General features: G+C 36.8%; 3 protein-coding genes and 2 long non-coding RNA genes across 5 annotated transcripts; 3 read left to right on the top strand and 2 right to left on the bottom strand.

Annotated features, from left to right (window-relative positions):
* Positions 1 to 7,664: 7,664 nt before the first annotated feature.
* On the top strand, positions 7,665 to 8,258 carry LOC123686298. The gene is made up of 3 exons (XR_006748438.1): positions 7,665 to 7,779; positions 7,868 to 8,014; positions 8,070 to 8,258. It is a non-coding gene; the product is annotated as an uncharacterized LOC123686298 (long non-coding RNA).
* Positions 8,259 to 8,989: 731 nt separating this feature from the next.
* LOC123686214 lies at positions 8,990 to 10,712 on the bottom strand. The gene is made up of 2 exons (XM_045626228.1): positions 9,360 to 10,712; positions 8,990 to 9,004 (listed from the first exon to the last, which is right to left on the bottom strand). The coding sequence occupies exons 1-2, from the start codon at positions 10,710 to 10,712 to the stop codon at positions 8,990 to 8,992; spliced, it is 1,368 nt and encodes a 455-aa protein (XP_045482184.1).
* Positions 10,713 to 10,912: 200 nt separating this feature from the next.
* Positions 10,913 to 13,739, top strand: LOC123686213. Its single transcript, XM_045626227.1, has 3 exons — positions 10,913 to 10,916; positions 10,989 to 12,565; positions 13,626 to 13,739. The coding sequence occupies exons 1-3, from the start codon at positions 10,913 to 10,915 to the stop codon at positions 13,737 to 13,739; spliced, it is 1,695 nt and encodes a 564-aa protein (XP_045482183.1).
* Positions 13,740 to 13,769: 30 nt separating this feature from the next.
* LOC123686381 lies at positions 13,770 to 14,275 on the bottom strand. Its single transcript, XR_006748462.1, has 3 exons — positions 14,161 to 14,275; positions 13,926 to 14,072; positions 13,770 to 13,870 (listed from the first exon to the last, which is right to left on the bottom strand). It is a non-coding gene; the product is annotated as an uncharacterized LOC123686381 (long non-coding RNA).
* A 1,278-nt stretch (positions 14,276 to 15,553) lies between these two features.
* On the top strand, positions 15,554 to 18,978 carry LOC123686212. The gene is made up of 2 exons (XM_045626225.1): positions 15,554 to 15,558; positions 15,627 to 18,978. Exons 1-2 carry the CDS (start codon positions 15,554 to 15,556, stop codon positions 18,976 to 18,978), a joined length of 3,357 nt encoding a protein of 1,118 aa, XP_045482181.1.
* The last annotated feature ends 8,672 nt before the right edge of the window (positions 18,979 to 27,650 follow it).

Here is a 27,650-nt window from a genome sequence, read left to right as displayed (position 1 = left end):
TCTTCTTACGGCAGACACGGAGAGCCCATCTGGACCAGGGGATGTCTTCGAACCTCTGTTAGTCAGATCTTCGACTTCTTGAGTGGTAATTGGTCTATAAAGGTCATAGTTAAGCTAAGTCTGATCGGCAACAGGATGTTGGTCGCTGCAAGATGATATGCCGAGTATATTCTGGTAGGCTTCGTTGACAGAACTCTTAGAGGGTTTGGGCGCATTGCTATCATCTCTGAGCGGTACCCCGGAAATAATTGACTCAGCCAATCTTTTCCTATTATTCTGGAAGACATATTGGGTCCTTTTGTAATCAAATGACCTTTTCTTTTTATGTGGCATATTGCCTGGTGGTGATATTGTCGGCCTAGCTGTCCTGGCCTTCAGAGGGCGTCCATATTTCTGGAGGAGGTCACTGGTCCACGTGTCTATAGAGGATTTATATCCGGGCCTCAGCAGGCATACATCCTTCGCCAGTCTAATATCCTCTAGGTCTAATTGTGGGCTCAGCTCTATGAGATGTTTTTTGATTGGATCCATCTCTTCGAGGTCTAGTAATTCTAATCCAGATTCTTCCATAGCTTGTGATAGGGGCGAGGAGCTCACCAAGGGATCAAGATCTCGGTCTATAGGTGTCCGAAAGAGATGTGCAGAACGTGCAGCAGATATATGATGTGAGGGGGTTCTGTTGATGCTTCCGCCACTTTGGCTAGAGAGGTTAGAAATGAAGTGAGTATATCCTCCTCTGCTGTTATCTATCTGGCTTGTTGTTTGTAAACTCTCAAAAACTTCTTCTTCTATGGTGATGCCAGGTGTTCTCATGGGTGAAGCACCCCATAAGCTTTGTCTTCTCCAACCAAGATATTCGGAGGAGATGTTATACGTTTTCTTTCAAACTTCTCTCTTTGATATTTCGAAACCATCCTTATATAATGGTAACTGTCTTTTCTTCTTAAGACCTTCCCTTGGCCTGCCTGCGAAACTCATCAGCCTCTCAACGAGTTCAGTTCCTCCGTATTCTGCCTCTTCCTTAGCCATGTTATCCAACTCTTCCTCGGTCTATCTTGTTCCATGGGGCTTAGATGCGTACTCAATTTCCATTTCCTCGTTATATTCCGTAGGATGGGCTTGCTTGAGATGTTGACGCATTACGGGATAGGTTTCAAACCCCCTATCACATTCAGTGCACTTGATCGTCTCATCTTGTCTCGGTTGTCCAGAACAGAATCTTCTCTGGTGGGAATTTAGATTTTTAACGGAGCTATAAGTCTTCCCGCATACGCAGGTGGTATTGGTATCCGGAGGAGAAGGCGGCTCTTCGCGACAGTACCTAGTTTGGTGGTCTCTAAGATTCTTCCTGGATGCATAGGATCTCCCGCACACGCATGGGTAGTCCATGTTATTGACGGCACTCACCAAGTGGTAAGACTCACTGGTAATCAAAATAAAAAAGTTCCACAAATGCCGTATTATGGGTCACTCTGAAAGTGTGGCTTCTCTTAAAGTTGTATAGGAAATTCGCCGAGGTGGTATACACGAGCTCAAGGAAATCCGACTGGGCGTGAAGCGTCATCAGGTTTATGGTGGAGCAGTCAGCGAGTTGAAATAGTATTTGGTGGTCCAAAGGGTGCAGTAGCTAATTTCGTTCCTAGGCGAGTATTAATGCTGATTTGTAGTTATGAATCAGTGGATGATATCGGGAAATATGGATATGTTTCTCAATCCAGCATTGAAATCTCCGAAATCATGATTTTCTCGCCTAACCCAGCATTGAAGTCACCAAGGAACCAGTTTCGTTCTTAACGCTGCATTGAAGTCTGCGGGGATGTTGTTCCTTAGTATAACTCAGCGTTTAAATCTCTGATGGTCGAGTAATTTAGTGGAACGGTTCATCTTGGTACTAAAGCTCAATAGGTCGAAAGCTCAAAGCTCCAACCTAGCGGGGGACGAAAAAGCCCCGTGAGCTTTGAAAGCTCAAAGCCCAACTGTGGCGAGGGACAAAAAGCTAGGTGAGCTTTGAAAGCTCAAAGCCCCTTTTAGGCTATTAATTGGGGATGTTGCGTTGGTTATGCCCTTTTGGCACCTGGAAATACTCAGCCTTCACCATAGGATGATGTGTAGGCATTTATTCTTCTAGAAAAGGGGGCCCTAATGGGGGCCCCCATTTCAAAGTCAATTCCATCTGAATTTAGTGTCTTGAGGAATATTATTATATTTTACGCATAGGCACTAACAGAAGAAAAAAACAGGTAAACACGCCGAAGATGTAGTTTTTATGATTTCAACTGAATTCTGATGACTGAAATCGACACGAAAATTGTGAAGAATGCATTGATTTAGTATGGAAAAACGGGTCAAAACGACAAATTTTTGAATATCTTCGTTAATCCAGGATGGATTTTCACCGTTTTTTTACCATTTTATAGAACACCAAAAACTCCTCTAGATAGCACACAGCACAAAATTTCCCGAGCCCGCGAACCCGTCAAAAATTAACTCAGACGGCGGAACATCGTCTCCTACGTCTGTACTCCTCGACGACCGCGCTTTTTTGAATTTCTTCACGTTGACATTCAGACCACTGGGGAGAAATCACATTGCGTCAACACTCGCTGCGGCCATCGCAATGCTTTGTTTTAATTAGACAGTCGGATTCTCCCAGTCCGTGCCAGTTCTGAGTTGATTGTTAGATGACGGCCGCAGAGATTAATATACAGGGTGGCCATTTGAAAACGAAACAGACGAGATTACAGACGAAATTAAGTTTTTCGATAGAAATGCTCGGACAGGTCGATTTCTGTTTCGAGGGGGACAACTTAAGATGTAGGTTACGGACGCATAGCGCTTCAACCCTTGCTGCTACAACCCCCACCCCCAATTTTTGAAAAGGGAAGATGGGGTGAGTGATACCTCAATTTAAAGGTATTTTTATAGTGATTTCAGCACAGTAATTGTTTTTTCATTTTATGCATTAGTTCTCGAAATATTCATGCGTTAGTTAGTTAGGAAGGAAGCCACAGTCATGGTTGTTTTCAATTCAATTCAATTCTTTATTGATCCCTAAGACACAGAATAATGTATAGGACAAGTCAACATCAGGAAAAAAAAATAGCATAGTTACAAACTTTGAGATGCAAAATTTGACATTAAGAAACAATATAGAGGATTAAATCAATGAGTCAGAAAGAAACTCCTGAGTGCTGTAAAAGCATTTATCAGCTAATATACATCTGATCTTTTTTTTGAAAGTTTTGATATCTAGCGATTTCAGCTCGTTCGGAAGATGATTGTTAAACTTGATTCCCGCAAAAGTAGGCGAGGTCTCATATTTGCTTGTGTTATGTCGTGGTATGCAGACGATGCTACTATGTCTTGTCTGATATTCGTGAAAGTCAGAACATTTCATAAGGTTATTAATGTTACATTTTACATGCAGGAGACAGTTCAAGATGTAAAGAGATGGAAATGTCAGGATTCCAAAATTCTTAAATGTCGGTCTACAGGACTCTTGAGGACGCAGATTGAAAATTAATCTAATTATTTTCTTCTGGGCAATGAAAACTCGGTCGCTACCAGAAGACCCTCCCCATAAAACTATATTATAGCAAAGGTGACAGTTTACCATACCGTAGTAAATATTTATTAATGCATCCATGGGTAGTGAGTGTTTTAGACGATGAATGGCGTAAAAAGACCGGTTCAATTTTTTTGCTAGATGTTCAATATGGAAATTCCATCTCAGAAACTCGTCTACATACAACCCAAGGAATCTGATGCATTCGAGAGATCTCAGAGCTCCCCCCTGAGTACTGAGAACCAACGGCGAAGCTGATGACGAATCCCGTAAGCGGAATCGGATCACTTGAGTCTTATCCACATTCATGATGAGTGAATTAGTTCTGCACCACTTATTGAAGAGATGGATCACCATCTCACATTTCGATATTAATTCGATTTGGCTATTAGCCTTGATAGCAAAAGAGGTGTCATCTGCGAAGAGAATCAGAATGCACTCTACAAGATATTCAGGCAAGTCATTCATGAACAGAATAAAAATAAGTGGCCCAAGAATTGATCCCTGAGGGACACCTAGATTGTTCTCATACTCGGTAGAAACGTGTTCCCCTACATGGACATATATGGAACGATTAGAGAGGTAGCTCAGAATCCAATCCAGGATTATGCCTCTAAAACCTATTTGGTATAATTTATCAGTGATGAATTTATGTTGAAGACAGTCGAACGCACGTGAAAGATCAAAAAAGATCCCTGCGACATGAGCACCCCCATCCAGACTACCGTACACAAATTCCACGAATTCAGTGCATGCCGTCTGAGTGGACCTACCAACTCTAAAGCCATGTTGTCTCTCAGATAGCACTGTAAATCTGGTCAGGAATTCACTCATACGATGGTGCATTATTCTTTCAAAAACTTTCGATAATTGACTCAAGATGGATATAGGTCGATAGTTAGCAATGTTGTCCTCGGCGTTTTTCTTGTGCACAGGAATGACCTTGGCCTGCTTCAGTATAGATGGGAAAATTCCAGCCGACACAGACGAATTTATAAGATGTGCGACATGTTCTGAGATGGAATGCGCCACTGATTTGAGAACTCTCGCCGAGATATAATCTAGCCCTGGGCTTTTGCTGTTCTTGAGACTTCTTATAATTGACAGTACCTCATCCGCTGTCACCGGGAAGAAATAAAAGCTACAGTTGAGCAATTTCTGAGTGGTACAATTTTTCGAGATATCGTTCCCGTAGAAGTCAAGAATGGACTGTTTATTAACTTTTGTGAAAAATTTTCCAAATGCTTCTGCCAGAAGCTTTGGGCACGAAACGCGTTCTCCATTCTGAATGATGGATAAAGATTTGAATTTTCCACTATCTTTTCCAAGCTCATGACCAACCATATGCCAAACAGTTCTGTTTAAATTCTCGGATGTGAGAATGATGTTTTTGTTAAAATTCGATTTAGTTCTTCTTATTAACTGGGAATATTCGGATTTTGCAGTTTTGTAGACTTCTCTCGAATCTGATGTTCTCAAATTTTTAGTGAGCCAGTGAAGGTTTTTCAGGCGCTCCCTGGCCTCCAGAACATCGAGATTTATCCATGTGGGTCTCTTACAAACTGAATAACGATTCCTCCTTGAAGGACAAGCTAAGTCAATAAGCGTTTTAAGTATATAAATGAAATGTTCAAACTTAGTGTCAATCGATTGGTGACCATATATGATCCCAAAATCTGCCTGCCCAACAAGCAAAGAAAGGTATTCTAGGTTGTCCGGCGAGACACATCTGGAGACCCTGGCATAGTCATTATCAAGGTCGAACCCACTTTGTGAGCAATAATCAAGAATCACAGCTCTGTGGTCACTGATAAACGATTCCCTGACATCTACACAGACATTTTCCTGTAAAGAATTATTAACAATGTAGTCCACCTTAGTGGACGATGTATTACCCCATTTATCAGTAAATACCCTTGTGGGCTCAAGAGATTCTACATTTAAATTAAAGCTTAAAAACAAATCTTTCAAGAGCTTCTTCCTGGTATCATCAACAAGATAATCTACATTCAGATCGCCACAAAGAAAGATAACATCAGAGATAGTAGCACAGTAATTTAGAACATACTCTATAGTTCTCAGAAATAAATGGTAGTCACCTGAAGGTGGTCTATATACACTGAGCACAATGAAGAGGAGCTCACCAGATCTTATCTTGATTCCGCACACCTCGCAATGCATTTCGACGGAGAAGCGGTCCACATTTAGGGGTAGTATCTGGAGACTGGATAGCACAAACAAAGCACTTCCACCATGCTCTCGCTTGGGCCTGCAGTAATGGGCAGCAATTCGATATCCAACCGGAGCCATAAAACCTATCCTCTCACTCGAACACCAATGCTCCACTAAACTTACACAATCCGGCCGAATAGAATCAACAAAGACCTCAAGACGAGCCACTTTATTAGCAATGCTTTGGGCATTTATTTGGATGATCTTCAGATTTGTACTAACACTAAGGCCAGATTTAACGTTGTTTTTCGTCAATTTTAACTGCTGTTTGGTTGGATCGACGAAAAAACTTGTTCACCATGATACCTTCCGGCCAAAAGGATGGTGCCATAATCTGTGTTAGGAATTCAGCCGGAAATGACAGCTTGAATGATGCATAAATTTCGGGCTGCTTAGAATTCAATTTTTCACACGACAGATCAGGAATACCATTATTGAAAAATTTTATCAAGTTCTCAACTGTCGTTGAGGGACTCAGCCGGGAGACATGAATATGGGACAATCTCCTCTTCGGAACACCTACAAGTGCACTCGAATTCAAGGAGCCTATAATTGGTTTGTTCAATTTTTTTGATGTTCGATCTTTCAGTTCTGTTTTAGCAGCAGTTCTCTCCTTACTTTTTATTTTAGAATTAGATTTCCTTACATAATTGACGATCTTCCAATCTCCTGCACCAGAAGAGGCTTGATTTGACTCTAGTCCCCCATCGACGTGTACAACCGGAATTGGTCCGGCCGATACAGAAACGTAAGAAGTTACCCGCTCTGTAGGTTGGATCATTGGAGATACTCGGTCTATAGCATCTTTTCTCGAGTCATCGGTTGACTCAGGAACGTCAGAAATTTCCCGTACTGTAGGTGGGATCACTGGAGATACTCGGTCTATAGAATAATCCGTACGGTGTTCATTCGAATCGTTGACGGTATTCCCTTCAGATGTTTCATTTACCAGATAATTGTTTTTATATTCCTTCAATATGTGGATTTCCTCGATGAAATCGTTTATTTGTTTATTTTGAGAAATAATCAAACTTTTCAACTCAACAATTTCGGAATACAAGGGAGAAACTATTCTTTCCAAAGCCTCCAGAACAGCATTCTCAATCGGATTTTTTGCTTTCCCAATTTCATCCCGGTCACCAGTCAAGGAAGAGCTCGAATTACTCGGCAGTGAACACTTTTCACAGATCCAACTTCCACCAGATCCATTTTCACGCATTACATTGAATACTTCGATAGAAATATTCACACATTTGATATGAAAACTATTTTCACATTTCTGGCACAAAATTGTATCGTCATATCGATCAATTTTATTTAAACAACGGAAGCAACTTATACCACGTACTCTCGACATCTTCGACGGTGGTACGTTTTGAAGCTCAAAATGTCGATTTTTCACAAAACACTACAAGTGCCATGAAAACACCACTTCATTTTCAAATACTTAGTTAAGAATATTTCGAGAACTAATGCATAAAATGAAAAAACAATTACTGTGCTGAAATCAGTATAAAAATACCTTTCAAATGAGGTATCACTCACCCCATCTTCCTTATTCAAAATTTGGGGGTGAGGGTTGTAGTAGCAAGGGTTGAAGCGGTATGCGTCCGTAACCTACATCTTAAGTTATCCCTCTCGAAACAGAAATCGACCTGTCCGAGCATTTCTATCGAAAAACTTTATTTCGTCTGTAATCTCGTCTGTTTCGTTTTCAAATGGCCACCCTGTATATATATATATTTTTTTTTTTCACCATTCTAGGGTTAGGCCATTGAGAGTGCCGGGTAAGTAAGTTTTACCAAGGCATTTCTCAGTTGCTCGTAAGAAACCTACGCACGATCCGTGTGGTCCACAGGATAAACTCCTTCTGTGCATCGCCAATTATGCTCTCATCGAGGCCGAGCTTCGTTGTGTTCTCCAGCAAATGTGTTTTGACTAGACCGTTAGTTGTGATGACGAGTGGAAGGATTGTCGAGCAGGTAAATCCATAAATTTCTTTCAACTCGAAGGACAGATCATGATACTTTATGATTTTCTCGGTGTATGCTCTCTCAACATTGTCATCAGCTGGAATGGTAACATCAGCTATAATTAGTTTCTTGAGTGTTTTTTCGAAGAGAACAATGTCGGGACGATTGTGTGGAATGGATCTATCTGTTACGAGTGGATGGTCCCAATAAATCTTTACCTCTTCGTTTTCCAGGATCTCTTTTGGTGAGTATTCATATATCGGCCGTATTGTTTCGATTAATCCATGTTTCTTGGCAAGTGCTTGATGGTATGCCTTTGCCATGGTGTTGTGGCGATCAGTGTATTCTCTAGGTGCGAGGATGGAACAGGACGACGTGACATGCTGTATTGTCTCAGGTGATATTGAGCATTTGCGGCATCTATCTGTGGTCAGATTTTTCCCTATTATGTTTTTTAGATATGCTCTGGTGGCCACAACCTGATCTTGTATGGCTGTTAATCTGCCTTCCGTTTCCGGGAAAAGGTAACCAGCCTCGGATAACTCCTGGATGGTGGGGGGTGCGATTGGATCACTTCGATAACAGGTTCAATGCTGTTATATTGTCATCCTCCTATATATATATATATATATATATATATATATATATATATATATATATAATTCGTAAGAAAATTATTGATCGCAATATATCTAATAGAAAACAATGTCAGGATGTTTCGATCTAGGAAATTCAGTGATACACTTTTATATCATCCAAGCTTTCGGTAAGACTTCTTACCTTCCTCAAGGATCTGCAATATATATTAAATATAAACATTACAAATAGCAAGTTCACAAAACTAACGTACATATATTGTGGTTTTATTCCTTCCTTATTTCAAAATATTCAAAAAACAAAATAGTTCAACCCAACTACTCTCTCACAGTAATAAAGATTAAACAAGTAAATAATATCATTGATAACACTCATATATTCTGTCAGACATCAATTCATGTAAGGTAAACAAACCATGACACCATCCGCCAAAGAGAGATATAAATGACAACTGTTTGGTTCCACAGAATTATATTCACTTTCTTAATTTTGTTTATTATTTTAAGGTGTTTAAACTACGAAATGGTGGATGCGAAATTTTTTGATAATTCTATCAAGTAGGAGTAGATGTTATTAAGATTGTTAGTATCTTGTTTTGTATTCATAGTATTGTCAGTCACTGCTATTGATAACATCTCTAAGAATAATCTTTTATGGTAATGGGGTTCCTTAAAGAGTATTTTTGTGTTAGAATAATCTATTACATGGTCATTGTTGTTCGCATGTATAGCTAAGGCACAAGTTCTTAAATTTCTTCTTGCATCACTTTTATGAGATGTTATTCTTTCTTTGATCCATCTGGAAGTCTGTCCTATGTATGTTCTCTCACAACTGCCACAAGGTATACTATACACGACTCCAGATTCATATTCTTCTTTTTCTTTGTCTTTCAAGCGGCTGAATACTAACTTAAATAATGGATGTTCCATAGTTTTAACAATCTTGATATTTTTGTAGTCTTTGAAAATCAGGGAAATCTTATTAGAGAGTACTGGTATGTAAGGTATAGTGGCGTAAACGATGTCAGCTCGGTCTATCATGGCATCAGTGTTTAATGACATGGTGACTTCGACTGGGGGTGAAGATGATGTATTGCAAAGTAACTTATTGAGTAATTTTATCGGGTATCCATTCATTACAAATAGCTTTTTCAGTTTGACAATACATTGACTATGAAAAGTTGGATGTGTCAACCTTAAGACTCTAGTTTTCATCTGTGTGACTAGATTTAGCTTCATATTTTGAGGATGGCAAGATCTATAATGCAAATATCTGCCAGAGCTACTAGGCTTGTTATACCAATCAGTCCTCAACACTTCTCCCATTCTTATCACCCTGATGTCTAAAAAAGTTATGGAGTTGTCAACCTCTTCTTCTGCCGTGAATTGTAGGTGGGTGTTATAACTGTTAAAATGTTCCAGAACTGTAGCAAGTGATCCCTCTGGAATCATACATATCAGATCGTCGACATACTTCTTTAAAAAGGGCATAACAAAAGGCAAACCGGGCAGTACCGAAGTCAAAAGATCATCTAGCACATATTGTGCCAAAATAGGGGAAAGTTTACCTCCCATTGGAGCACCTAAGGTCTGCCTGTAATATCTTCCTTGATATGTGAAATAGGTGTTGTCGAAGATGAACCTTACTAATTCCAACAGGTCGTTCTGTGACATCTGAGTATGCCGAGAAATTTCATTCCAATGTCTGACAACGCTCAGCTCTACTAATTCAAAAGGTATGTTGGTAAACAAGGAGACCACATCTAAGCTGACCAGCACAAAATCAGGGGGGCATTTGAAGTTTTTTATGAAGTCTGAAAATGAAAAGGAATCAGGAACATAAAATTCATTATCTCTGTTGTACGAGATTGTTAGTAGATCTGTCACATATTGGGAAATGCAGCTAGTTGGAGCATCTAATGACGATATTATAGGTCGTAAAGCAAGTTGAGGCTTATGTACCTTAGGTAATCCATAAAATTTTGGTACTTTTGAATTGTATATAGTGTGTTTCTTAATAATACCTGAATCATCTCCTTTTTTACGTCTTACTTTAATCATTAATTTATTTGACTTTTGTTGGATTGTGCTTGTTGGATCTCTGGTCAAAACCTGATAATGTTCTTCATCTGTCAAAAGCTCCCTTGACAAATCAATGTAATCGCTTTTCTTCATTATTACTGAGACATTGCCCTTATCTGATCTCGTCACAAGTAGCTCCTGATGTGCCCTTAAAAAACTTTTGGTGTTCATCATCATTATTCTAATTGGGTCATAGGTGGTGTCTCGAGAATGTACATAATTGGTGACTACGTTAACTACTTTTGATGTGAGAATGTTTCTCATCTCTGGTGGGCTAACCGATACCAAACCTTCAACATCAGCCAACAAACTCCCCAGGTCACGGAATAATTAGAAACCAAGTTAATAGATACAACAACAGACTAGTGGATAATCTGTTGAACCTTGAAATATCGATAACTGTTGACAACATTCGTAGGTCTGAGAGTGAAATTGTTAAGATCAAACAACAGTTGACAAATATAATGAGTGAAATTGTCGTAGAAAATTTTCAGAGAAAGATGGAGATAAACTAAAAAAAGAAATTTTATCGTATCAAAGAGACTAATATAAGTAAGTTCAGGAGATTGGAGAGTGCAAGGAAAGATCTAATTAAGGTACAAGAAAATTGGTTCAAAAATATATCTGGAATAAGTATACCAGAAGATGTGAGGACTTTCTTGTCATTGGGCCCTAAATTCAACATAACACCTAAGAAATGTGATCTAAACCTGGGGAGTTCGTTGGCTGATGTTGAAGGTTTGGTATCGGTTAGCCCACCAGAGATGAGAAACATTCTCACATCAAAAGTAGTTAACGTAGTCACCAATTATGTACATTCTCGAGACACCACCTATGACCCAATTAGAATAATGATGATGAACACCAAAAGTTTTTTAAGGGCACATCAGGAGCTACTTGTGACGAGATCAGATAAGGGCAATGTCTCAGTAATAATGAAGAAAAGCGATTACATTGATTTGTCAAGGGAGCTTTTGACAGATGAAGAACATTATCAGGTTTTGACCAGAGATCCAACAAGCACAATCCAACAAAAGTCAAATAAATTAATGATTAAAGTAAGACGTAAAATAGGAGATGATTCAGGTATTATTAAGAAACACACTATATACAATTCAAAAGTACCAAAATTTTATGGATTACCTAAGGTACATAAGCCTCAACTTGCTTTACGACCTATAATATCGTCATTAGATGCTCCAACTAGCTGCATTTCCCAATATGTGACAGATCTACTAACAATCTCGTACAACAGAGATAATGAATTTTATGTTCCTGATTCCTTTTCATTTTCAGACTTCATAAAAAACTTCAAATGCCCCCCTGATTTTGTGCTGGTCAGCTTAGATGTGGTCTCCTTGTTTACCAACATACCTTTTGAATTAGTAGAGCTGAGCGTTGTCAGACATTGGAATGAAATTTCTCGGCATACTCAGATGTCACAGAACGACCTGTTGGAATTAGTAAGGTTCATCTTCGACAACACCTATTTCACATATCAAGGAAGATATTACAGGCAGACCTTAGGTGCTCCAATGGGAGGTAAACTTTCCCCTATTTTGGCACAATATGTGCTAGATGATCTTTTGACTTCGGTACTGCCCGGTTTGCCTTTTGTTATGCCCTTTTTAAAGAAGTATGTCGACGATCTGATATGTATGATTCCAGAGGGATCACTTGCTACAGTTCTGGAACATTTTAACAGTTATAACACCCACCTACAATTCACGGCAGAAGAAGAGGTTGACAACTCCATACCTTTTTTAGACATCAGGGTGATAAGAATGGAAGAAGTGTTGAGGACTGATTGGTATAACAAGCCTAGTAGCTCTGGCAGATATTTGCATTATAGATCTTGCCATCCTCAAAATATGAAGCTAAATCTAGTCACACAGATGAAAACTAGAGTCTTAAGGTTGACACATCCAACTTTTCATAGTCAATGTATTGTCAAACTGAAAAAGCTATTTGTAATGAATGGATACCCGATAAAATTACTCAATAAGTTACTTTGCAATACATCATCTTCACCCCCAGTCGAAGTCACCATGTCATTAAACACTGATGCCATGATAGACCGAGCTGACATCGTTTACGCCACTATACCTTACATACCAGTACTCTCTAATAAGATTTCCCTGATTTTCAAAGACTACAAAAATATCAAGATTGTTAAAACTATGGAACATCCATTATTTAAGTTAGTATTCAGCCGCTTGAAAGACAAAGAAAAAGAAGAATATGAATCTGGAGTCGTGTATAGTATACCTTGTGGCAGTTGTGAGAGAACATACATAGGACAGACTTCCAGATGGATCAAAGAAAGAATAACATCTCATAAAAGTGATGCAAGAAGAAATTTAAGAACTTGTGCCTTAGCTATACATGCGAACAACAATGACCATGTAATAGATTATTCTAACACAAAAATACTCTTTAAGGAACCCCATTACCATAAAAGATTATTCTTAGAGATGTTATCAATAGCAGTGACTGACAATACTATGAATACAAAACAAGATACTAACAATCTTAATAACATCTACTCCTACTTGATAGAATTATCAAAAAATTTCGCATCCACCATTTCGTAGTTTAAACACTTTAAAATAATAAACAAAATTAAGAAAGTGAATATAATTCTGTGGAACCAAACAGTTGTCATTTATATCTCTCTTTGGCGGATGGTGTCATGGTTTGTTTACCTTACATGAATTGATGTCTGACAGAATATATGAGTGTTATCAATGATATAATTTACTTGTTTAATCTTTATTACTGTGAGAGAGTAGTTGGGTTGAACTATTTATTTTTCTGAATATTTTGAAATAAGGAAGGAATAAAACCACAATATATGTACGTTAGTTTTGTGAACTTGCTATTTGTAATGTTTATATTTAATATATATTGCAGATCCTTGAGGAAGGTAAGAAGTCCTACCGAAAGCTTGGATGATATAAAAGTGTATCACTGAATTTCCTAGATCGAAACATCCTAACATTGTTTTCTATTAGATATATTGCGATCAATAATTTTCTTACGAATTTTATATATATATATATATATATATATATATATATATATATATATATATATATATATATATATAGGAGGATGACAATATAACAGCATTGAACCTGTTATCGAAGTGATCCAATCGCACCCCCCACCATCCAGGAGTTATCCGAGGCTGGTTACCTTTTCCCGGAAACGGAAGGCAGATTAACAGCCATACAAGATCAGGTTGTGGCCACCAGAGCATATCTAAAAAACATAATAGGGAAAATCTGACCACAGATAGATGCCGCAAATGCACAATATCACCTGAGACAATACAGCATGTCACGTCGTCCTGTTCCATCCTCGCACCTAGAGAATACACTGATCGCCACAACACCATGGCAAAGGCATACCATCAAGCACTTGCCAAGAAACATGGATTAATCGAAACAATACGGCCGATATATGAATACTCACCAAAAGAGATCCTGGAAAACGAAGAGGTAAAGATTTATTGGGACCATCCACTCGTAACAGATAGATCCATTCCACACAATCGTCCCGACATTGTTCTCTTCGAAAAAACACTCAAGAAACTAATTATAGCTGATGTTACCATTCCAGCTGATGACAATGTTGAGAGAGCTTACACCGAGAAAATCATAAAGTATCATGATCTGTCCTTCGAGTTGAAAGAAATTTATGGATTTACCTGCTCGACAATCCTTCCACTCGTCATCACAACTAACGGTCTAGTCAAAACACATTTGCTGGAGAACACAACGAAGCTCGGCCTCGATGAGAGCATAATTGGCGATGCACAGAAGGAGTTTATCCTGTGGACCACACGGATCGTGCGTAGGTTTCTTACGAGCAACTGAGAAATGCCTTGGTAAAACTTACTTACCCGGCACTCTCAATGGCCTAACCCTAGAATGGTGAAAAAAAAATATATATATATATATACAGGGTGGCCATTTGAAAACGAAACAGACGAGATTACAGACGAAATAAAGTTTTTCGATAGAAATGCTCGGACAGGTCGATTTCTGTTTCGAGAGGGACAACTTAAGATGTAGGTTACGGACGCATACCGCTTCAACCCTTGCTACTACAACCCTCACCCCCAAATTTTGAATAGGGAAGATGGGGTGAGTGATACCTCATTTGAAAGGTATTTTTATACTGATTTCAGCACAGTAATTGTTTTTTCCTTGAGGAAGGTAAGAAGTCTTACCGAAAGCTTGGATGATATAAAAGTGTATCACTGAATTTCCTAGATCGAAACATCCTAACATTGTTATCTATTATATATATATATATATATATATATATATATATATATATATATATATATATATATATATATATATATATATATATATATATATATATATATATATATATATATATATATATATATATATATATATATATATATATATATATATATAAAAATATATATAAATATATACAGGGTGGCCATTTGAAAACGAAACAGACGAGATTACAGACGAAATAAAGTTTTTCGATAGAAATGCTCGGACAGGTCGATTTCTGTTTCGAGAGGGACAACTTAAGATGTAGGTTACGGACGCATACCGCTTCAACCCTTGCTACTACAACCCTCACCCCCAAATTTTGAATAGGGAAGATGGGGTGAGTGATACCTCATTTGAAAGGTATTTTTATACTGATTTCAGCACAGTAATTGTTTTTTCCTTGAGGAAGGTAAGAAGTCTTACCGAAAGCTTGGATGATATAAAAGTGTATCACTGAATTTCCTAGATCGAAACATCCTAACATTGTTATCTATTATATATATATATATATATATATATATATATATATATATATATATATATATATATATATATATATATATATATATATATATATATATATATATATATATATATATATATATATATATATATATATATATATATATATATATATATATATATATATATATATATATATATATATATATATATATATATATATATATATATATATATATATATATATAATATATATATATAACCAGGGCGGTAGAGGGCAGCGGGCTGGCCCTCTTCGGAGCCGTCCAGAGGAAGAGCCTGATGGGGTAAGCTGTGGGGCGAGCGGCGCAGCCCCCCGAGATGGTACCGTAAGCCAAATCTCGAATGCTCCCAGAAGGGAAAGAAGGAGCTTAAGCTTGGACGGGATCAGAAACCCTCCCGCTGAAGTTCCAAGACGAGATGGACGAGCACGATGGAATGAAGAGGAAAACATCCTACTTTTACGTGTTCATTACATCGCAAAGGATCTGGAACTCAACACAAACGCCAACTACAGAAAATCTTTAGCAGACATCTGGAATGACTTAAACCCACGCAAGCAATCATACGCCAACCTGTTGGCCAACAGAGTCAAATGGCTCTTGACTAACGAAAAGTTCACAAACACCGAACTAAACCACATAAAACTCAGCTGCTATCCGCGTGGAGCTACAGTGGGATGCGACGATGAAATTGAGGAAGAAATTGCCACCCCAACACCCGAAACACCCAGATCTGGCAAAATAGAGCAGGAACTACTGAAAAACTATTTACTATACGCCGGCGTGTTACCTGAAAGCAGACCAAGAATACCAAGGTTAAAAGGCTCAAAGATCATGCAACAGAAAGTAAAAGAAGTCAATGAAATCATACAGAATAACTTACCGGCCACCTGGGAGTTAAGAAATGTGGTAGACTACGTGTATGCAGGAGCAATCACTGTATGCTCAGAGCTAGGCATGAAAATAAAAGATACTCCACCTAAAAAGAGGGACACACTACCACCCTGGAAACACCGCCTAGAAAAAAAGATCACTGCAATAAGGAAAAACATTGGCATACTTCATACTTACCTGAACGCAGAAACACCATCCAGCAGGGTCGCAAAGCTGACACGCCGAATAGCTTCTGAATTTAAAATCAAGGCCCGGAACAACCGCTACAGGGAGAGCATAGCAGAAATATCTGACAAGCTGAAACAAAAAATTAAAGCTTTAGGTAGTAGGATGCAAAGATACAACGACAGGGTGAAAAGATACCAGAACAACCATCTCTATTACAAAAATAAACAGCAATTCTTCCGCCGCCTAGAGCAGAGCAGTCCCAAAAATGAAAACGCGCCTACGGAGGAATCCATTCACTCTTTCTGGAAGGAAATATGGGAAGAAGAAAGAACGCACAACAACCGAGCACACTGGATTGGGGATGTGGAAGCGGAATCTGGCAAATACAGTATGGATAACATAAAAATCACTGAAGAGGACATAAAAGCGACACTGAAAAAGGCAAACAACTGGTCTTCCCCAGGTGTAGACCAAATACAGAACTACTGGTGGAAACACTTCACGGCAATACACAACCACCTGGCAAAACTTCTCCAAGAAGCGCTCAGTAACCCCACCAAAATACCTGATTTTTTCACACTGGGAGTCACGCACATGATTCCAAAGGGAGAAAACACCTCAGACCCCAAAGAATACCGGCCGATAACCTGTCTCCCGACTGTGTACAAAATTCTAACGGGAGTACTAACCCACCATATCTGGAAGCATGTTAACAAGAACAAAATACTAGCACCAGAACAAAATGGATGCCGTGGAAGTACCAGAGGATGCAAAGAACTCCTAATCTCCGACCTAATAATAACCAAGAAAGTCAAGAAAAGGCAAAGAAATATTTCGGTTGCGTGGTTAGATTATCGCAAGGCCTTTGATTCCGTACCGCACACATGGTTAATAAAGACACTCCAATTTTACGGAATATCGAAGCCGGTCATTGATCTTTTAAAGCACCTTATGGAGACATGGCGCACACAATTGGTGGTGAATACGGGGAAAGTGAACTACAAAACCTCCCTCATAAGAATCAAGAGAGGCATCTTTCAGGGAGACACCCTCAGCACCCTCTGGTTTTGTCTCGCCCTAAATCCCTTAAGTAAACTGCTAAAGGATCAAATCTACGGATACGTCATCCAAAAGACTCCGAGTACCAAGATCAGTCACCAGCTGTACATAGATGACCTCAAACTCTATGCTGCCAACGAAGACCAGTTGAAGAAACAATTAAAAATAGTGGCATCCTTCTCACAAGACATAGGACTGGAACTGGGAATTGACAAATGTGCCGTTGTCCATGTAAAGAGAGGCCGTGTGCAAGAGGGAGCAGGCCTGGCCGTGATGGAGGACCTCACAATACCACAACTGGGAACCCGTGAATCCTATAAATACCTCGGTGTACAACAGGCACTAGACATCAAAACAACCGAGATGAAAACTATCTTCAAAGAAAAGTTCTTAAGCAGACTGAAAAAGATACTTCAGAGCAAGCTTAATTCGAAGGCCATGTTCGAAGCTATAAATATATGGGCAGTACCCTGTATAAGCTACTCGTTTGGAGTCATCAAATGGTTCAACACGGAACTAAAAGATATTGATCAGAAAGTTAGGGCACTACTCACCAAACACGGCATTCACCATCCGCATGCATCCGTCAATAGGTTATATGTTCCAAGGCATGAAGGGGGGAGAGGGCTGCAGAACCTGGAAATGATACATGACAGAACAGTTCGCGACACAAGAGAATATTTTCTGAATAAAAACTTACCGTTTCACCGAACCATATGTCGAGAAGATGACCGCTTGAGTCCGCTGAACCTGGCAGGACAAATCGAACCACAACAACTTACCATCGAAAAATTGACTCAGGAGTGGCACAGCAAAGCGCTACATGGAAGGTATCCCGGGACCCTAAAAAACGATCACGTCAATAAAGAATACTCACTTACTTACCTTAAATCCGGATACCTATTTCCTGAAACTGAAGGAAGATTGATCGCCATTCAGGACCAAGTGGTCCCAACAAGATCATACATTAAGAACATTACTAGACGCAACATACCCACGGATAAATGTCGAAAGTGCTCCCAGGTGACTGAATCCATTCAGCACGTCACCTCATCTTGCTCCATCCTGGCTCCAACTGACTATACGCAGCGACATGACGCGATGGCCAGAGTTTACCATCAGGCGATAGCCAAAAAGTGCGGACTAATAAAGAAAACAGTAAGACCGTTTGAATACCGACCCAGTAACATATTAGAAAACGAGCACTACAAATTATACTGGGATAATTTTATCACAACGGACCAGACAATCAAACACAACCGACCCGACATCCTGCTCCACAATAAAATAGAGAGAACGATGGAAATCCTGGACGTTGCTATCCCGGCCGATGACAACATAGCTAAAGCTTTCACGGAAAAACTAACGAAGTATCAGGACCTGGCATTTGAGATGAAGACAATCTATGGCCTCAAATCAACAACCATACTGCCACTAGTCATGTCCACCAATGGGCTAGTGGAGAAACACCTAGTTGACAACACCCTAAGACTAGGTTTAGAAAAAGAGCTCGTGAGCACAGCTCAAAAAGAAGTAATCCTCGCCAATACTAGACTGGTGAGGAAGTTCCTTACATCCCTCTGAGCAGCCTTGGCACAAACTGTCCGGCTGTTCAGGGTTTACCTACCCTTTATGGTGATATTAAAAAAAAAAAAAAAAAAAAAAAAAAAAAAAAAAAAAAAAAAAAAAAAATATATATATATATATACTTCGAAAATGTGATTACGAGATCCCTGTAAAATTTCAACGCTACGAGGTCCATGTCTTATAAACCAACAATCCGAGATCCCCTCCTATATACCCTATATACATGGTATACCGCGAGGCAACGAGATCCGTTCGACGTTGCCACACAGACGGATCTCGTGAGATGCGAGATGAGTATCAAAATCTTTGTATATCAATAAGGGTCAAAATCGCATATTCGTCGGATCTCGCAAGATGCAGAACATGTCGTGTACTTGGAATATGTATTTATGCCAACGTCATTAATTCCGATAATGTTTTTTCCTGAAATGATTAGTTTTGAGTGGTTGTTCCTACGAATGATCGCTCTATCATTTCGTATTGATGTCTGTATTTTCAGAATTATTCTTCTTCCAAATTTTTTCAAAAGTGATCTCTCAATTCAGTTTTTCCTGATGACGAATTCGTATTTGAATTCAATGGTGTTCCTCCTGCCGTGTTTACGATCTTTTGAACCAGATACTTGAAATTTTCAGGGTAGATTCAGATGGCAATAATCTCAGTCAAGTTCGTTAACGCGCAAAATCTGATCAGTGGTTCCGGAAATATTTCCTTTCGAAATGTTATGTTCTCAATAATTCAAAACAGCAGCTTTCATTTCGATGAAATTTTGCATTTAGTTTAGATGAACATTCAACCAGAGCCAGAGAAAAATCATGGAGAATATCGAAAAAATATTGGCGAATATCTCGGAAACCACTAAAATGACAGAATTAAGATTTCAAATGCTCATATGAAATCGCAGCATCAAGAAGTACTTCACGAAATTTCGAACGGATGACATCATCAGAAACATCTAAATCAGACCATGGAAAAATATCGAAAATACTCAATAATTCGATCATTGAACATACCACCCGGATGGAATTTTACACACATATGGGGAATGATCATGCCAAGCCCCATCCACAATTTCGTATGGATAGCTTAACTGGAACCATAGAAAATTCAAGAAGAATTACTGAATATCACCGCAATCAAAAACCGACAACGTTGAGATTGCGAGTGCCTGAATAGAAAAATAATTTCAAGCTCTGCCCGAAATTTCAAGCTGATCACACCATCACAACCATCAAAAACATACTATAAAAAATTTCAATGATTACAAATTCGATCGACTTGAAAATATGCGTGTGAATAGCCATCTTCTCGCGAAGTTTAGTTCAGGTTGCTCATCTAGAACCACAGAAAATGCGAAAGGAATATCGAGAAATAAAATCCTGATATATGTCAATGAGGTATGATGATGCTATTGGCTATTCGTGGATTTTGGCACGTATGTATAAAAAAAAAGCAGTTCCAAACCCCGTGCAAAATTAAGATCTGATAACATAACCAGAAATATAAAATTCCTAAGAATATTGAAAAATAAACGATTTATATTTCGTTGATTAGGAGTGAATCGTGAAGAAAACTTGCGCGAGGATAAAAAATCACCATTTTAAGCTTCCTTCAGAATTTTCCATGGATATCAAATCCAGAACCATAGAAAATTTGAAAAAAATAGGAAACTATAGAAAAACAAAATCTCGATGCTTCAGTTTGGTGTGGATAGCTTCACCATCAGAATAATAAAAATGAAGTTAAATATAAAAAATCGTGATATGTTAGTGACGAAAGATCGGACCAAGTTTTTTCGTGTGCATAATAATAGCAATTCTAAGCTTCGTCCAAAATTTTGAGCTGACAACAACCAGAGATGCAATCGGTTCATGGATAAAGAATAAAAAAGCTCCTGACCGTCAGTGCTTTTCCCAATTTTTTCTCGACATTTGTTCATGGACATCACATGCTATGTAATTTCAACTCAATTCTTATTCTAAATTCCATCAATTTCGGTTTCATTTTTTCATTTGAAATGCAGGATTTCAATTAAACCTCCTTTGAAATGTCATTCCTTCTTTAATTATACTTTCAAAAATTCAGATACCTTCTTCGTATTGATTTCTTGAACTAAACAATCTCTTCTTTATGATTTTTCATATTTGAGTTATAACATGTTTTAATAATATATTGCTTAGTTTCTTCATTACAAATTCAGTTTAGGAAATGATCAGGAGATAAATGAGGGAAATATTCTCAAAAAAAAATGTATGAAGAATATAATTTACAAATCATTTTAGATTGAAAGAAATTAAAAAAAAAAGGAATAAGAACTTGATTTTCAAAAAAAGGGTATAACCATACACAAATACAGGCAAACATTTATCATTTGTTTCGATATGCGTTGAAAACAAACTGAGAAACAAACGCTTTTATTTGTTTCCAAGTTTTATTGTTCATGAATAGATGAACAGATTTTAACTCCTTGATTTTCCCTTCTGTGGCCGTTTTTTTCCTCTAGATATTTCTCTGAAAATATCTCACAGTTAAACATGCGTACAACAGTAGTGAGTAGATTATTATTTGTATTACAATAGATTTTCAAACTGTCGTTCTTCAGCAGCAATGCAAGCTGATGGTCCCAGTTTAGCAGACTTTATACTTTGCTCCATCTAATTTGAGAACATTCTATTGCATTCTTTTGTTGTTTTGTCCATCTTATTTTCGGATGTTTCACTTTTGGTGTTTCTGAGATAAAATAAGAAGTTTCCATATCATTTCCCAATAAAATGCAATTTATAAAATGGCTTTCAATTAAACGAATGAAAACTACAATTATTTGTTGATTAATTACCCTTCTCCTCAGAATCGCTTGAATTATTCGACTCTCTTTTTCTCTTGACCTTTTGCGTGTCTAGTAGCCGTTCTTCCTCTAAAATTAAATCAATGAGGTCATTAAATCAATAAGGTCAATCTATTGCAATTTTTCAAACGGAATCACAAAAAAAATTTGTCTTTTACCTAGAATGAGTTCCCTATCAAATTTCCTTGATATCGAATGACATTTCAGTTATTTTCAGTTGATTTAACATATTATGAGATCTTTGATGCTACTTGATATAGAGGAAATATTCTGGAAACAACAAGTGCAATTCGATGGAATCAAACGGAATGAAAAAAAATTTTGTTTTCCACCTAGAATAAGTTTTCTATAAAATTTTTTGGACAACGAATGATTTTGTTTTTTTTTTTGGTCAATTTCTCGTATGAAATCTTTGATGTCCTTTGAACGCTATTTGAAATAAAGGGAATATTCTGGAAACGACAGGTGCAGTAACAAGTGCATGAATAAAAATATACTTTTTCGTTTAGAATAAATTCCCCATCAAATTTCCCCTATTAACGAATGACTTTTTTTCAATTTTCGGTAAATTTCACATATGAAATCTTTGATGTCCCTCGACCACTACGTGTTTCAAAAGAAATATTCTAGAAACAAGTTGTGCAGTGCAATTTGATGGAAATAATTATAAACGGAATCATAAAACGGAGCATTAACTTATATAGGGTGAGTACTCCTTTGAAATCGAATATAAACGAGTGAAATCTGAATTTATCCGAACGCTTCGTGATTTAAAGTGGAATATTGTAAGAAGCAGACGTGCAGAAGCAAATGCAATTTCATTAAAGTATTCCACAATTTAAATTTAACTTAATCTACCTGCAGTTAGATGCGAAATAATCAGAAAAACGCTTCGCTTGGCTTTTCTTCAGAGACATAGGTAGATTTCATCATACGTCAACTTCAATTCCATATTCAATTTGAAGGTAGCTTCAAAAGCCAGTTAAAAATCAAATTGTTCGGAATTGAAATGTAGTTTATGAAAAAAAAATCAGCTTTCTGTATTGGTTCAAAACAGGCCTGCCGCTAACTCTTTTGGCGCCGAGAGCATTAAGTATCGTATAGTCCAAATACAAGTTTGTTATGTCAATTGTTTAAAAGATTGTTATAGACAAATGCGTTGTTTGCAACTTAATTAAAATGATTCTGAAACATATTAAGATTAAGAAGCATATTTGTTGATAAACAAAAGTTTTATTCGACTTATTTTTATTTTCGAATAACTACCTAACCCTTTCATAGTTTATCCTGCTCTTTCATATGAAAAATATTAATTACATTCAAACTTGAATTGTTCATTCAATAAATAATTCGTTATGAACAATTGGTTTTCTTCCTTATGTTTGTTTTACTTAATGAAGCAGAAACAACCAGAGGCCGTATTTTAAAAAAATATTTAAATTATATAATGGAGAATTATTGCAACGATATTTTGATGAGTATCCTTTATTTCAATATGTACGCGCGTTGAGTTCTATTTTAAGGATTTCAAATACAGACTTTCCTTATTTTATTAAGATACGAGCGACCAATGTTTATTCAAAGAAACTTTTAATCATAATCATAATAATGTTTATTGACTAAATCCTACATGATGTCAGGTCAGTCAAAAGGAATAGAGTTCATGGTGAACATTTGCCTCCATTATTCAACAGGAACTAATGAACGAATAGTTGTAACTGTATAAGTAAACGAAATAATAATGTGAATTTTTCGAGAAATTTTAATTATTTTTTGATTTCGAACATATGACAGAACCATTACATTGGAGGAAAAAAATTTGAATTGAAAAAAATTTTACAAGAATTTCAAATTCTCAAAAAAAGTTCGACTCAGCAACATAGTTGACTTGAACGTTTTATGTCGAATGGTGTTCACAATTCAGATTATTTTGGAACTATATATTTTATAACAATGTCCTGGAAGCAGAGGTTATATGAGAAAATATTTTGATTGAATCTTCATTATACAGTTGGTGTAAAAAAGGCATGAAAACCTAGTGAACCCGTTTTTTGTAATGATAATATAATAGAGAAGAAAATTTGAATAACTTTCGTTTTCCGAGAAATGATCTGCGGAGACTCAGACATGTGCACAATATTTCAGTACAAATAATGACTAAAAACAAGGAAGAGAGTGGATAGTAGATAGTTTTGATTTCATCAGATGTCAATTATCATTTCTGAATTTTCAAATTTTCATTATGTTCAACTCAAATATCAATCATTATCGCAGTTTATTATTACAACTACAAACCTTATTGTGAAAAATAATGGACACTCTTTAGATGATTTGAATGCACGTGAGTGGCTCGTTAGAAATAGGTATCACCTATATAAACGGGTGAGCTATTATCTGAATTGTAGTTTTGATTATTTTAATAATTTTGGTTTGAATCTAGTTTTAGAATTGAATTTAGGTGAAAATATTTTAAGTTTTCAAAAGGTCATTAAAGATCGAATAGTTTCATTTATTTATAAATTAGAACTAAAAATGTCTTCAAAAAGTAGAAGTGGCTCTTCACTAGGCCATATTTGAAACATAATCAAAAACATATCTTTCAGTAACAAAAACATTTATTTTATGGTGATAAAAGAGATAAGAACCTAAAACAGTATCAGTTAGTACTTGAATGAATATATTCAAAATTCCAAAGAAAAATACTGTCAACTTCGTTATGAATTTTTTCCTCAACATTTTAGTCACCGAATCTATTGAATCGTTCTGAATGGTTTTCTATAATTCACACCAAACAGATGGAACGAAAATATATACTTCTCAAAATCTTCGTATAACGTCACGGCGAATTGAGCAAGCTCCTAAAAATTCTCCGAATTAACACTTTCATTGTTTCCCCTAAAAGTTCTTGTGTCGATAGTAGAATGAACATGTTCATTAAATACTTTATCATTTTACGCTTTTCCCTTTACCCATTATTAACACTGTTGATGAATTCGAGTTGAGCACGGTACAATGTATTTACATTATTCTGAACAATTTCGATTTCATAGCCGGATGAATATGTTCTTTGGAAATTTCTGGTTTACCCGTAGCGCGAGAAACTACAAGTTATCTTATCCAGTCGAAACGAAAGGCCTTTTTTGATAGGAATGTAGCAGGCAGTATCAACAGAAAAGTTTGATTAGAATTTTGCTACCGGTTAACCAACTGAATTTTTCGTGAATAGTTTTTGAAAAAGTACGATTCTGACTCATGCGCTGAACCAGTTTTGACATTGAGGGTCCTAGAAAATGGTAACTCTGTCACAAAATTTTTGTCGTCGTATGAAAATTATGGAATTGTATTCTCCATTATGAAAACCTTACAAAGTCACCGTTACTTGACACTTTCCACCATATGTTCATAATTCGATAACCGAAGAAATTCAGAATTCACTTAGATTAACGAAATGAAGCAAAGAAATAAAAAAATATGTGCACCCCTGACTTTCTCGCATTTTATCGCTTAATTCTAATGAGCGATTCGATTCTAGATTGTCCCACCCTCTTGATCGGCTGACCGATGAATCCAAGAATTCCAAATAACCCGCATCGACTTCACTCAACCCAGTGTACAATTTTTGCATATTCTCTCAAGAATTATATTTTCAGAGCTGAGTTTTCATATTAACATATTTTCTCGATAACACAGAAATATTTCTTACGAGATAGATTTCATGGCAGTGATTTCTTATTGCTTTCTTATTCATGTGATGAATGAAAATGTTGTATGAAAATAAGTGTTACCTACCATTAAAAATGATGGTTCGATAATCACCCAATATCTTTGAACGGTACGAATGCATTATTCAGTGAACCTGATATTTTATAATTAACCATTAATTTCATACATTATTGTACATAGGTCCCAGAAGATTTCACTGAAACATCAGAGATTCGATAATATTATTCCTATTATTCAATAATTAAATAATGTCACAACAATACAAAACTGTGAAAACATAATCATTCCCGCGCAAACAAAATGCTTAGGGGGTCTCAAATTGCTTCGGTTGACTGTGTATGTATCAAGAAAAGAACGAATGTCAGGTATTCCTTCTTTCTACACAGTCGCTAACACCGTGAGCCGTAGGTCGTGTATAGTATCATGACTGAAGTTTCCTATCGGCTGGCCGACCAAGTGTTGATAGTGTTAAGTTAAAAAACCGATATGAATGCGTTAAAAGTTATCTTGGTCTGGGCAAATTGGGTTATACCTGCCAACGCTTGAAGTGTCCCCCTGCATATCGGCCTTTCTTCGAGATGTTACGTCACCACTTAAGGCCGATGTGTTAGAATGGAGACACGTCAATATTATTCATAACTCTAACTATTGCTTCTTTTCCTAAAACGTTCATATACAGAGTGTCCATCAATTTTTCAGAATAGGCCGTCAAACGTTTTGTTAATTCTCTGCATGATATTTTCCGGAAAATACGAAAATATTCAAGCGCCATAACTTTCGAGCCACAGAATAATTATTATGGTTTGATATTCTGTTACGTAACCTTCAAGTCCTAATAAATATTCATGACATAATTCAAACGTAGTGTTAATAAACCTTTTTGGTATATACGGAACATATTTCTAAGATAATAATAAAAAAATGTTTTTATCAATTAATCGTGAAGAATAGGAACATGTTTCATTTCGAGTAGAACAAATTCACATGAAACTTGGATTGTTTGAATACACAGGGTGTCCCTAAACAATGGTTCCAAATTGAAATAGAATATTCCCATTGAAAAATAAATAAGACTTTTTTAATGTTTTTTCCTCAAAAACCATTCGTTGCAGAGAATATAATAAATTATAAGTAATTTCATTTGGTTAATTGTGAAATTTCCATAATTTTTCAATCATCTTCTGAACGGTTAGTTTTTCCGGATCCGAACAAATATATATATTTTACCAAAAATTGAATAAAGAAAGCGAAATTGTTCTGATTTTACCAGTGGATTGAAAAATAGAGAAGAAAAGGAACCATGATGTCCTTCTTGTGAGCCACTGGTGGCATCTGAAAATGTGATTATTTGTTCAAAATGAAGCACCTTTTGAACACAAACGTACTTTCAAATTCAATTGAAAAATTTTGAGAATTGTGAAAGTAATGTGTAAAATTAACGTCGTTGACGACCTCCCTGGGTTTCTATGAATGAGTAGGGTAGTGAACAAAAGATCTGCATGGTCGCAGTTCCCGGAAGGCTCACCGAAGCAAAACGACCCCAGTTCAAATAATAATAATGTGTAAAATTACTTTCAATTTTTTATATTCTCTGCAATGATCGATTTCTGGAAAAAAAATTAGGAGTCTCATTTATTTCAAGGAATTTTTTTTTTCTGAATTTGGCACCATAGTTTCCGGACACCCTGTATGTACTGGGTGTCCTAAATTCGATGCTCATTGAAAATATCTCGAGACTCATAAGACTTAAAAAAATCTTCAAGGACCTCCGTCCCTGATTTCTATTTTCGAAATAATCAGATGATATCAGAAAGCTGATCATAGATATCTTGCTTCGTTCTGAAGTTAATGTTACAAATATTTCGCAATATTTTGGTTTCTGTTGGAGATATTAAAAACATTCTAAAATATTTTTTTCAGTAATTTTTATGGTTTATATGATACTGGTAACAGATCATAATAATTATGATGCTGATAACATATCATTATATATATAATTAATTTTAGAGACACAGAGCAAAGTTGATGTTTCTCAATGGGACACCTTATATTTTTCAACGCAGTTTTTTGTCCGCAGATTTGTCTTGAAGAATCCAGTTAT

Source organism: Harmonia axyridis, chromosome X, assembly GCF_914767665.1.
Source record: "Harmonia axyridis chromosome X, icHarAxyr1.1, whole genome shotgun sequence".
NCBI lineage: Eukaryota > Metazoa > Arthropoda > Insecta > Coleoptera > Coccinellidae > Harmonia > Harmonia axyridis.
Note: the sequence above shows the minus strand (reverse complement) of the source record. Positions and strands in the feature narration are given on the sequence as shown.

What these genes read in the sequence shown, in the direction of transcription:
- LOC123686214 (XM_045626228.1), bottom strand. Translation starts at nt 10,712, where the DNA reads ATGAGAAACATTCTCACATCAAAAGTAGTTAACGTAGTCACCAATTAT.
- LOC123686213 (XM_045626227.1), top strand. An exon ending in CCACTATACCTTACATACCA is followed by an intron (nt 12,566 to 13,625) that starts GTACTCTCTAAT and finishes CCCACCATCCAG; the next exon opens with GAGTTATCCGAGGCTGGTTA.